At 40.8% G+C, this 13,215-nt stretch overlaps 1 protein-coding gene across 2 annotated transcripts; it reads left to right on the top strand.

Moving 5' to 3' along the window:
- The first annotated feature begins 1,341 nt into the window (after window positions 1–1,341).
- On the top strand, window positions 1,342–10,407 carry LOC135793821 (uncharacterized). 2 transcript variants are annotated; one of them, XM_065304963.1, is made up of 5 exons: window positions 1,342–1,581; window positions 6,979–7,092; window positions 8,552–8,651; window positions 8,711–9,327; window positions 9,583–10,407. In XM_065304963.1, the coding sequence occupies exons 2-5, from the start codon at window positions 7,026–7,028 to the stop codon at window positions 9,633–9,635; spliced, it is 837 nt and encodes a 278-aa protein (XP_065161035.1). In that variant the 5' UTR covers window positions 1,342–1,581; window positions 6,979–7,025; the 3' UTR covers window positions 9,636–10,407. The 2 variants fall into 2 exon arrangements, with proteins under 2 accessions (XP_065161035.1, XP_065161106.1); XM_065305034.1 differs by lacking the exon at window positions 1,342–1,581 and adding an exon at window positions 3,761–3,900.
- The last annotated feature ends 2,808 nt before the right edge of the window (window positions 10,408–13,215 follow it).

Raw genomic sequence — 13,215 nt, 5'->3', positions numbered from 1 at the left:
CTATAATCACTTTTCAAAATCTTGAGGATGTAAATTTACAGTCAAATATTGACAGATAGATATATAAACAGGATAAAAGTTGTTTTCTCATAGATCTCAGGAAAATATTTCTTGAAATAGTAAAATATTCATTAATTTGTTGCTTAAATATATGATTTCAGCGCTGGATACAATATATTTGCAATTTTTCCAAGCAAAATAGGTCTTATTTCGTTGATTCCCTGATAAAAATTGGTTTTACGAGAGCAAGTACAAATTGCCCTCGGTTTTGTTAGCTGTGAACGGCAGGTGAAAGGATTTCGTATTCCACTCAAAGAACTGAATATGCGAGCGAACATTGTTTGCATCACAGCCACCAGCTTCCAGCTCCCGAATCAGCAACGCGCCAAACAAGGTATCCTGATCTAGGATTCACCCTCGGATTGGAAGAGATGAGGTATAAAATCTTAAACCCGTCTCGACCCACTACCGCGATACCTGCTCCTAACCAGATCTACGGGTATGCACGCGTTGCATCGGAAATAAGCCGAAAATCCGCGCGGAAAAAACTCTCGCAACAATCCTGTGCGCGAAAAAGCCGAGTAAATTCGCCGCAGCGTAGAACTGGTTGACTACAGTCACGCGACTTCGAGGAGTTTTTCAAATACATTCCATGGTCGATTAGCAAGACGCGACCTTGTGCGCTTCCTTGGCTTCCTTGTGCGATCAATTTTTACTCGATGTATATGGTAATATCCTCGACAAGGTGACTTCTGGTAATTTAAGGTCACATCATCCAGAAACAACAAAAATGTCAATAAAATCAAGCCAAAAGTCAAAAAGAAGAAAATTTTTAATTTAAAAATTTGATTGTTTATTATTCTCGATGTTTTGAGAGACGTCGACAGGACGCAAACGTCCGGGTCTATTCATAGTTCGCGGTAAAATGTATTTATTTATAATGTCGGCGCACCGGCGAACGCGAACAAGGTGACGTCACCTTCGAAACAAGGCAAGAGAGGCACAAATCGCGGCACATGTGAGTCGCGAAATCGTAAAATGTAGTAATCGCAAGCAAAATCCAAGTCGCGCTGAATACCACGCAGCAAAAATGAAAGCCGCGCGTGAATCCGACCGAAATTACACACTGAGTGTCACCTAAACATTCTAAAACCAACACAAATCCAAGAAAATGACAAAATAATTCACTTGCTTGACTTTGAACTCTGAAAAAGGCGCGCAAAGTGAAAGTCTGCGTCTGTTAACGCTCAATGTTAATGGCAATACTAATAAACTATGAACTACTGATTGAAGCCACATAAACATCCAGTAGATACATTTATGAGCGGCGCTTCGTCGACGCGTTGATTTCGCAGCTAGTGCTCAGTGTCCACCACGCGAGTTGGTTTATTCGCTTCCACTCCTCGCTGCACGCCGAGGCGAAGTCAAGTGCGGTGCCAGAGCCAGTTTTCGGGTGCCAGGCGCGTCAAGAAGAGACCATCGAGACCATTGCCGAGCCGTTTGTTAATTGTGCTGTGTCATAAACTGGTGCCAAAGTTGGATTAAAATCCGTGTGCTTTTATTTTTATATAACCTCTCAAGGTAAATATCAACTAAATACCTGCAGTGGTAATCAATTGGTTTTTATGATTATGTAAAGTTGTGTAATGCACAAAAATCGTGGTTAGGCGAAAACGTGATCGGCAAGATACAAACGAAGCAATCAAGGTCAGCGCAGCTGGTATCGATTTTTGTACGAAACAAATGCAGGAGTGTCTTTACTTTACGTTTACTCTGCGTTAGAATAACTAGCGATGTTCTCATTTATATCACGAGTACTTCAAGGAAATATTTTTGCAATATGCAATCTGTATCAATGTTTATTTTGCAATGATGAGTACTGCAGTGATTTCTAAATAAACAAACAAGTCCAACGTGAATATAATTACGTCGTTATTGAAATCGCGATGATAAAACATGCGCGGCTTGTTTTCCAACTGATGAGTCGTCCGTCAGACTAAAGGTTATCGTTATCATTTGAATGATGAACAAATACATATATTATTTAAAAGAATACGGTGCTTTGAACATTAGTGATTGTGACTATATTTAGATATTGATTTTCAAAAGTTGAGAAAACACGACTTTATCCTCATCATTCCAGTGGAAATTTCTACATGTTTCGACGTATTTAATGCTTGGAAATGTTGAAAATTGATATTTCGTAGAGTGCAACAGTTTGCGAGATAGTTTATCACTGGAAATCATCGAATTTCATATCGGTGGAGGCGAGAACAATGCCCATTCCGATTCAAATGTGTTCGAATTTAAATACGTGCGCGGCGGGCGAATTTCTATTGTTGTAACCGTCATAAAGTTGGCGAAACATTGCGACTTGCGCCCATTGTGCCGCGCGCCCGCACTTATTTGCGCATTTGTTTGCGTTCGCGGCGTCTGCACTCCGTGTGCGCCCTTCGTCGGCGGCGGCGCCGTGTTTGTTTATTTGTTTATATGGCCTGTGCCCCGTGCGCTACAAGTGCGTACATGTGTTTAATGTTTATATTAAAAACAATGAAATTGACAATGGGCGGCGAATCCCGTCGTGTTGACTTTAAGGCGAAAGTACGAGTAGCGCGAGCAAGCAATTCAACAAGTTCTAACCAAACTTGCTATATATTTATTTATTTAATTATTAATAATTCACGAATGAAAAATTATGGTTTTACTTAAAAGGAATGAATATGCTGTGCGATTAATGATGTCGACATGCGAAGTTTTGTTTGCTCGCTGATGATTGCGGCGTGAATCAATCTCGTGTGTACTCTCGTTGCACGGGCTTGTTAATTTGCCGTCGCCGTTTCGCTCCGGTCGATTGTGATAGCGATTGTGATCGGGACGACTGTGAACTTTCATCTGAATGCGCTTTAGCCAACGCAAACTTGTCAAATGGCTTCCAACTAACGCTTTGATTTGCGTTTGCTCACCGACGCCAATTTATTGTCGCACACGTTAGTTGAAGTTATGAATTCGGATGATTCCCGGCGTAATTAATTCATGATAAAATTCGCGACAAACTTCCCAACCGCAAATACCGCATTTCGGCGAAATGTTTGAATGATTAAATGATTAAAATTAATTTTTTACATTGTTGCGGCCCGAAATATTTATAGTCGCGGGAATATTTTGTTGTGTTCAGCGAAAATATTTGTGCGCCAAATGCGTAAATCACTTTTATTGTGCAATACGTCACTGAATCTGGCTTACAGATCATTAAAACGTCCTGCATGTGACCTTTAAATCGAATAGATTAGTACAACTAGCGAATAATAACGCAATGGATAAGAAAATGTTGTTGCGCGTTGAATCTATTGAGATTTATAGCGATAATTTGTTGATAATGGCTGTGAAATTGCTTGTATATGAATAAAAACCAATTTTAAAAGATACACAGCCGGAAAATATGAAAGTGTTACATGAAACACAATAAAACAAAAATATTTTACGATGTTTATGAATACAAACTCAAAATGGCCGCGTGCTAATTAATTGGCAAGCCGCCAGACTCCTCCAACAAATTGAGGTGTTTAATTAGCTCGAGGATGATTAGTTCGCGCTGAATAAGTGGAATTTAATTCTTAAATTCAAAATAAATCAATCATACACGCTCATGCGCGCTGGAAACTCGCCTAGTTAATACCACCACGTTATTTTGAGTGCGTGTGCAAGTAGTACACTTCCTACCTCGTGCTCACTTTGATGTACTTTGGCGTACTTGCCCGCAATAGTCGGTAGTAAACCGAACGATGGCAGTTGTACGATAGGAAAACAAACAACAATGAACCGATAAAATTACCATTTGTTTGCTGTGCGTCATTTCTGGATTGGACGTTGTACTTTAAAGTTTATACAAGGAACTTCAAGGTAATTAATTAATTAATTAACTAATTATGATATTTTGACCTTATAGGCGGGGGAATTGTATTTTTTAGTTTTTTTATAAAGAAAAAACAAGAATTTTTGGTGAAATTTATGATAAATGTTTGAAAAACTAAACTTTTTTCATTAATTACTCGTAGATTACTGCGAATTTACTTACGGAGACAGTTTTTTGATTAATTATTGCAATGGATGTATAAATATCGATTTGATATTGATGCATATTTGTCAACCTACGTTTTGTACTATTTCGGTCCGGCTTAAGCGTAATTACACGGCGTCCTTGACTCGATTGCTTCGGTTATAATTAACAATGCTTAAAATGTCCGGCCCACGGTGGAAAAACCTAATTGTTTTAAGCAAATTGTGCGAATTGGTTACGAAATACGCTTGCCTTGGCAAAGAGACATAAATTGGCGACAGTGAGCCGCAAACAAATAAAAAAATCGTTTTAAATCCGCGCAATATTTCATTCCGCGCCCGAAAATAATAAACTAAACGGTCGGCGGCGGCGGTGGCGGCGGCGCGTTATTGGCGTTTCTTAATGTAGCACGGCGCAGTACATTAAAATAAAATGAAGTTTTTATTAAGGAAGGTAGCGTTTTCTTTTTCGTTTTCTTGTTTGTGCGACGTCGGCGGCGTTTCCATATTCGCGAGTTAATGGGTGGCACCAATTTGGCGGCGGTCCAATGCCGCCGCGGCTCTCAATGGGAGACAGAAGGGAAGCGGAACATGTTCGCGCGCCGCCGAAAAAATAATGCTGAAATAAAATCGCTCTAGGTATGACGGGCGGCAGCGCGCCGAAGAAAACAATGAGACAATAGCGGCAGAGACAAAAGTTTAGAGCGCACAATGGGATAGGAAATTGCGGGCGGGCGGGCGGCACAATGCCGCCGCCGCCGCCACCGCGCTCGCAAAAATCGCTACCTTTTTTCTTGCGTCCGAAAAATTAGAGCAAACTTTTCAAAATTAAAGCCAACTTCCGAAAATAGACGGCGAATAGTCAGAAAAATGTATGCGGCACGCTCAATGACAAATATAAGTTATTTTTGAAAGGTAATATTCATGCATGTGAACGTTTTATTTCGCGCAAAGTCAATATTTACCTAATGCATGCTATTTAATACTCTCCCAAACGAAGAAAAAATGCACGTATTCACGCTGTAATGAATGTTTCAAGTGAATTATTTGCACGTCAAAGCGAAAACTCAAATGTTTGTCATTCGGCTATTAATTAAATGTTAACGTTAATGAAACAATGCGACCCGGAAAAAAATTCACTAAAGTGATGTTTTTTTTTTATTTCTTTCGAGTTCTTATTGACCAATAAAGCAAATTACCACCGGCACGCGTCCGATGGTTGATGCTCACCGATAGTTGATAGTTAATGACGCGCGCTAATTAATTGACTCTAACTTGGGGGAAATATCAGTGCACATCGGGCGGTTTTATAGTGCGTTGTTAAATAGCGAAACGCATCGCGCATCAATTTCAATCCAATCGTCATCAAAGCGGCATTAAATCCAAACTCTGCTCGGCAAATTTTAATGCCGCATCTTGTTTGTGCCCACAATGTAAACAGCATTCATTCCGGAGGAAATTTTACTGTTTCTAACCTCATATAGAGCTATCAAATTATAACAAACAACAAAGTTGAATTTTACGCGTATGTGGCGCACATTTTCAAGTATTCATCGACGCAATAAATTTGATATTTTCGAATTATTTTAAGCGCGCAGAGAACATTAAATCACATCTCAGTTAGGGGTGCGAGACGTGCAGCATGCAGTGCAGTGCTTTCATTGTGTTGATTATGAATATGAATGAAGGCGCTCTCTTTGAGCCCAGCGCAAGTCGGAAGTATGCCGCGGCGGCAGAATCCAGCTTCGTATTTTAAATGTGCTGCTGGTGTTTTATGCGGCGTTGGAAATTAGTCGCAAACTTCGCACTTAACAGCGCTGATGGAGTGATTGCCGGCGTAAAGTAGTGTGTATCGAGTGGAGTGCCGTAAATTGTTTGTGCTAAACGCGTTAATTGCGCTATTTTGTGACTTATGAATGTTGCCATTTAGAAATATCAATTGAAGTGTTTCTTTTGCTTTTCTATATATATAAAAATGAATTGCTGTTCGTTGGTCTCGCTAAAACTCGAGAATGGCTGAACGGATTGCTCTTATCTTGGTCTTGAATTATTCGTGGAGGTCTAGGGAAGGTTTAAAAGGTGAGAAAAATTCGAATAATTGCCGGGAAAATCCTCAAAACAGCTCTTTTCTATAGAATAAAATTTGACATTGAGATTCAATCATAGTTATAGTTAAATAGTTGAATTCGAGATGGCGCGCTGAAGTGCATTATTGACAAAACTTTATATGCATAATTTCTTTAAATTAAAATTGCTAATCTTATTGATACAATTGACTCTTACTAGGAGTATGTTTAGAACAAGAGAGTAAAAACGAATGACATTTTTATTAAACACTGCCGGAACGAAGTCGCGGGCAACAGCTAGTATTTAATAAAGAATTAAATTCCATTTGTTATTTCTCTTATTTTTGATGTTTAAAATATGATTTTTGTGCGCCACATGTAAAATGCAACATTTTTCGACGGGGAACACAAAATTTTGGCATAAAATGAATGTTTACATTGTTGCCACTGCATACGATTACAATTAAACCATAAACTGTGCGTTTTTCAAACATGATGCACACATGCGACTGGTTGCATCTTGTTATTCGCATAATTTCATCCGAACCCACTTTGTACTTTTCAATAAATCACGAATCAATAACATTGTTTCTCCTCATGAGCGAGCCGTGCAATTAATTAACAAACCAAGCACCAGGCGCGCGCGCGGAGCAAACATTCGGCGCGCAACACATGCGGCGGCCATTAGAAATTAATTGGAATTAAAACATCGATGAATGTCAATCAGCATCGCGCGCACATAATTAAACCACAGTTAAACAGCGCAATGCGTAATTAATCACATGGCGCGAACGCGCGATTTTCGCCGATTTTCGCGGAGAGAGTTTGAAACGTTTTTGTTTTTACTTGATTGCAGATACCTAATTGACAATTGATTGTTGCTGGTGGTGATAGGACGCCACAATGACGTCGCAATTGGTGATTGTGCTCGTTCTGGTGCTGATGACGTACTCAGCGCATGGATTTTCTAGTAAGTATAACAACTGCAACAATAAAAACTCCGCTATGCATCATTGTGTTAATCATGCCGGTGATATGCAACAGTTCTCTCTTAGGTCATGCGATATGATGACGCTCGCTGATGATATTGGCGTGTTCGTGTAATGATAGCCGTGTTTTTTCTTCATTACGCGCGAAAAATATGCGCTTGCAATCTGTAGGTACATCACACGAACATTTCCCGATGTTATGCTCGATGTTTTTGGCGCGCGCGCAATTTTTCCCTCGTTTTTGCATTTTGCGCACTGTTTGGCGTGTACAATTTTTTAATTACACGCGTCGCATACGTTTATTTATATTTCAAAGTACAATTCGAACCGGGGGCCTCACCCCGCATGCGAGAACATACAATTTGTTCAAACAAGCACATCGGAACTACTCAACTACCTTAATGTGCAAAGAAAACAAACAAAACACATGGCGACACTAATAAAAGCAGTCGAAGTGTGTCTACGCGTGGATTTTTTATTTCTCTCCGTGCGGGGTTGTTTTGTATTGATTCGGTTGACTGCTTCATCACATGGTATGCAAATATTTGCGCACACAAAAGGCCGTGTGTTTTAATAGAGATGCACTTTCGGAATATTGTAACATTCGTCGTAATTTCAATTTGAAATGCTCAATTTATTTCAATGCACGATTGCGTTTTGCGCTGGGGGTGGCGGTGGGGTGCGCTCATGTGGCTGGCCGCGGACACCTTTCAGGGTGTGATTCGATGCGGTTCAATCTGCGCGTGTATACAAAACGGCAAATTTCGTTTGCGTTCGCATAATAAAAAGACTCGGACTGCATCACAGCACCAGCACCAGTCGATAATTAGTGAAATCCATATTTTTGTGTGTGTGGGCGAAAAAAAGCGCACTTTGGAATAAAATTCGGTTTAGCCATTGCCATGCGATTGGAATTTAATCAATCGTGCTATTCAATTTGATTGTGGTGTGGTGTTTTTCACGTTTTTAACTAACAGTAAATGCGGTGTTATTGAACACACATACTTTTAATTAAAGGATCAACACACACGGACTTAGTTGAACATTTTTATTAATTGTCGTGCTATTATCGCGTGGCATTTTGCAAATCCGTTTAATTTTAATTTCTCATTTAATTTAATGTATTATTATGCAATAATGGGGCAATTTCATTGTGTACTTTTTGCTTCTTTCAGTTAATCGAGACTGGATAATTATAACTTTCAATAATATGTTGGTAAAACATATTATTTAAAAAAAACTGCAATTTTTTGGATTAATAAAATATTAGACATTCTTTTAGAATGTCCTTCATTTGACCTTGAAAAGTCGGCGTGTTATGTTTCCTGTTTTATCGACAAATATTTTTGTTGTGTTGAACATCATGCAATTTCTCAATTATAATTGATGTTACTCATCCTCACATTACACCTGTAAATAATTAGTTGTTATTTTGACCAGAATATGGCAGAACCTGTGCGGATATTGGATGTCCCCCATCAGAAACCTGTGTCATGGCAGAAGATCCCTGCTCGTATGGCAGAAGAGACGAATGTGGAATGTAAGAAATCCCAAACAATTTATAACAAACCTTTTAATTCCACTTATTCCTTTTCTTAGGTATCCAACTTGCCAACGCCGAGCAAACGTAGCTAAAACCTGCGATACCTTCGTCTGTCCTCCAACCATGTATTGTCGACTTGATGGTGACACCCCCAAGTGCATACCTGATAATGGTCCCCTTGGTGGACGAAATGGCAATCCCAACGCCAATGTCGACCCACATAATGTCCACAATAACAACAACAACAATGATGACCACCATCCCAGCGCACCTCTATACCCTCAGATTCCTCCACGTGGTCAGACCACTACCCGTGCTCCTATCTACCGCCCGAATGGTAATGGCGGTGGTGGGTACCAAGGAGGTTCCATTGGTTCCGGGTATCCAGGTCAAGCCGGAAATGGCGGTGGTGGATACGGGGGTGGGTCCATTGGCGGTGGATACCCAGGTGGATACTCTGGATATCCTGGTACCAACAACAATCAAAATCGCTATCCAGGTTATCCAGGCTACAGCAACTCTGGGTACCCCAGCAGCGGCCACAATGGATACTCCAACACTAACTATCCTTACAACAACAATCCTTACTACACACCCAACAACAACCAACAGCGGTATGGTCACAGTGGGGCTACCACCTCCAATCCACTGTATGACACCCTGAAGAGTCTAGGTAAAAAATTGCTCAAGGATGCTATAGGGAATATTAAATTTTAAGAAAATAACAGGGTACCCATTGAAGGTACCCTAGGGTACCACCTTCTAAATACTCATATTTTTCATACCAAATTAGAATTAAGACGTGGAGAAGCAAAAATTGATTTTGATCAAACTTTAAACATTTGTAAACTTGAAGGTACCTCATAATGACGCTATTTTAATTAATTCTCGAACAAAATGTATACGTAATGTGTAATTTGTGTTCCAGGCATTTTCTGCTTCCTGTTGCATTCGTTAGTAGCCCGCATGCGACAAGTTTGAACCAGTATTTCACCACTTTTACAACACTTAAAATTACTATTTAAAAAGTACCTCAGCTGATGCGCAAGAGATAATTATACTGTAAAAAAACATCACAAAAACCAATGATGCGATGTGTGAACGAAGGTATTTTTGATACTTAATGGTTGTTATTCTATTGTTACCAAAATGAAAAGGAAAATATGCCATAATTTGAATCGCAAGCGCGATTTTCACGTCCAATGGTGTTAAATGTGTCCTTAAGACCGTCAATTTTTAAGTCGTACTAACACGATTAACCGTCTTTTAGATTTGTGTCCAATGTTGTCATTTTTATCAATAGCCAACGGGTATTTATTTAATTTTTACATCCACGAAAATTTAGCCAAGTGGATTTGTTCAGATTGTTGAATTTTGTACATACATAAATATACTTTAACCAAATTAAACTAAACTAAGGAGATAAATATGACTTGTTATACTTTAAGAATGAAATAAATAATTAACTAAAGTCATTTTTGAGGTAAAAAAAATGTTAATTAAGTGTAAGTATACAAGTTGCTTTGATTTTTTTCATTGTTTATTTTGCTTTGTTTTTATGATTAACTTTTTGTTGGTTTTTGGTTTTTCTTTTATTTCTGGTTGATGGTGATTTGCTGGTTCTTACTTTATGTGTGCTTGTAAAATTTATCAGTTTGCACTTGTAGCCGAAAATATCTAACACAGCTTTATTTTAAATTTTAAGTGTGTCGACGTCAAAAATAATAAAAAACCGAAACAATTCTTGCCCAAACACACATTGATTACTTTTCCTTTCTATGCGTTTGTGAATTTTATTTGCAAAACGCAAGCGCAGCTCCATGTCCACAACGCCGAAACACTATTTGTCATCCGGGCAAGCGGCGGCGGCGACCGCGGCCCGCTGCAATGTTGATTAGATAGATCGACAGATAGATAGGGTGTTGGGGGCGCGCATAGATGGATGCCGCGTACACATGTAATATATGGTGCGGTGCCGCCGAAAAGCCGCCGCCGCCGCCGCTGCGAATGGAAATGCGCGCGCGGTAGGTACGTGCATATCCCGCGACCTCACTTTTATTAGACGCTTTACGATCGTTTTATATCCGAGGACGGCAGATCGCCAATAAAATCCAAAACTCTATTAGCCAGTTAATCAATTATTACTTGTAGCGGCCGCCTCCGTCGCTGCCACGCTCGCGAGTGATTCAATTACGCATTACTTAGTTGTGAATTATGATTCGCAATTATGCCCCCGGGGGTTCAAACTCGTAATTGGTAATTTTGACGCGCGATTTTCTACTCTTTTTGTGGATTTTTGAGTGGAGTAATACTTGAGATTACTAAATTGAAAATTACAAGCTGATAACTTGAATGAATAATGAAATTTTTCGTTTTTTTGTTCGGGGGTAAGTGTTTGGCATTCTTGACCAACGCTATAATTTTGCGCATTTTCGCGCGGGTTTGATTAAAACCGAAGCACTCAGTCGCAGCAACATTTTCGCCCTCTCGATAGACTTGTAAAAAAAGCGCTCGCAAGGCAGACGCGGCTCGCCGGGGATTTTTACAGCCGTCGCAAGAGGAAGAACCTCATTGTCTTCCCGCCGACAATGTGACAGTGTCTGCAGCACTTCAGGACCGTCCCCGATGCTCCTAAAACAAACGCATCGCACGCCGGAGCGCCGCGCAGCGCCGAATTCTTATCTATAGTTAAGATTTCGCATTTATGGCGCTTTCTTGTCACGAAGGTTTACGCCGCTTTTTACGACGTCACAACTCGCACAATTCGTTACGTTGCGCCCAGATCGCCGAATCACCCGAACCAGCGTCCTTTCTTTTTTCCCCTTCGCTTCGGACGCGTGTTGTGTTTCATTTATTTTCGCTCGCGCACGCGAATATTAATATTTTACAAAAGGCGGGTTAATTAAGATCGCGCGCTTGTGACAAATGGGATTTGCAGAGTGGCTGGGATGAGCGCCCGGGATGAAAAATGCGATATCGAATGGCAGTTTTATTATCGAACGGAAGACGGCGGAATAGTCTCGTCTCGTTGCGTGCCGAGGGTGGGAAAATAAAAGCATTAAAATGTGCGCGATTGCGACGCGCCGGAAACGCTTCGCTCGCGCTTTCGTGCCGCCGGTGACACTTGAGTGATCAATTCCTTATTTCAAACGCGCGAGATTTATTTTACTTTTCCTTCGATTCCCGCGATTCCTGGGGCTCATATTCTCCGCGCGCTTTATGACGCTGCTCGGGATTTATAGTTTATTTATTGTCGCGCATGTAACGCGCCGCCAAAAAATCCGCCAGCGCGACTTGAGGGGGTGGATAATTTTCGAAAACGCGTCGTGAATCAATCTTGTCGTAAAATAATAAAACAGCTGACACACGTGCGACTGTCCCACCGGCTATAATTGAAGGCATCAATGTCGTCGACCAGCCGACTATAAAACACACCCCTATTTTGCTCGCAGCGTTCATGAACGGCAAAGAAAGAAAAAAATAAGAAGAAGAAAATGCACAACAAAGCACATTGACGCAGGAAGAAAACAGATAAATAATTCATAGTTGTTTTGAATCGGGCGCTGGCGGCGAACTTTGAAACTTTGTGATTTCGTAGCGGCGCGAAACTGACACCCTCGAAGATATCACCCCACAGCGTCGGATGATAATTAAAATTCACTACAACTTTTACACGGGCGAATGCGCAAAAAGCAATGAAACTTTTCGGCCGGCCGCCGCGGCGCGCAAGAAAGCACATTACGCAAAGAAAGCGTAAGAACAATAAGCAACTTAGCGAAGTTGCACCTTTTCCGGGCGCGCTCGCCCTTCGCTTGATGGCAATTAGCATGGAAAGTGGTTAGTTTGTGCGAAATTGAAAATTACAGCCAGTTAACGACCGCTATCCGCCATGCGCTTCCGCCGCCATTCTTGACTAGTGACCCTTTACTTCCGCAACACTCTAACCTATAAAATTTGAAATTTTGCGTTTTTTAATTCCAATTCAATTAGAGTGAGCGTTCGTGTTTTGTTTTGATGTCGCGATGTCCGTACGTAGAGTGTTTTTTCTTCGGCGAGAATGAATGTTGTAAAGTTAAGGGTTGGACATCAATTGGCCGAACAAAACGGCACGCCGTAAAAGTGTCACCGAGCGTGTATGCCGCGCGCGCGAACCTACCACGCACATGTTCGACGTTTCCTTTCGGTTTTCGGCCGTTTGCTGCCCGGAGGCGGCGGCGTTGTTATGTATGATTTACGCTATACCGGAAGCTGGCATTCTGCTGACGACATAAAATACTCAATAAACCCGTTCGTCGGCACATAACTATAAAACTATCAAAGAGGGTACGGGCGTGTTTGGTGATTTGGGGGCACTCGTATTTCCACCCGAAATTATAACGCGTAACACATGGGCGGCTAACTTTGCGGACTATCATAAACTACGCCTGTCTGTTAATCAAACTTACAGCGCTTTTCTAACCGTTTTTTATCAACTTTAACAATTTAAACAATGTTGAATTCTTACCATTTAAACCACTCCGCACCGGCATTGAACACGATATGCGTTAGTTTTTCAAAAGTT

Source organism: Atheta coriaria, unplaced genomic scaffold, assembly GCF_025399875.1.
Source record: "Atheta coriaria isolate IRGN ID8LTWV9N9 unplaced genomic scaffold, Caltech_Dcor_3.1 hic_scaffold_1_pilon, whole genome shotgun sequence".
NCBI classification, from domain to species: Eukaryota; Metazoa; Arthropoda; class Insecta; order Coleoptera; family Staphylinidae; genus Dalotia; species Dalotia coriaria.
The sequence above is the reverse complement of the archived record's forward strand: the minus strand, read 5'-3'. Positions and strand labels throughout refer to the sequence as shown.

What these genes read in the sequence shown, in the direction of transcription:
- LOC135793821 (XM_065304963.1), top strand. Translation starts at nt 7,026, where the DNA reads ATGACGTCGCAATTGGTGATTGTGCTCGTTCTGGTGCTGATGACGTAC. An exon ending in CTCAGCGCATGGATTTTCTA is followed by an intron (nt 7,093 to 8,551) that starts GTAAGTATAACA and finishes TATTTTGACCAG; the next exon opens with AATATGGCAGAACCTGTGCG. An exon ending in AGAAGAGACGAATGTGGAAT is followed by an intron (nt 8,652 to 8,710) that starts GTAAGAAATCCC and finishes TCCTTTTCTTAG; the next exon opens with GTATCCAACTTGCCAACGCC.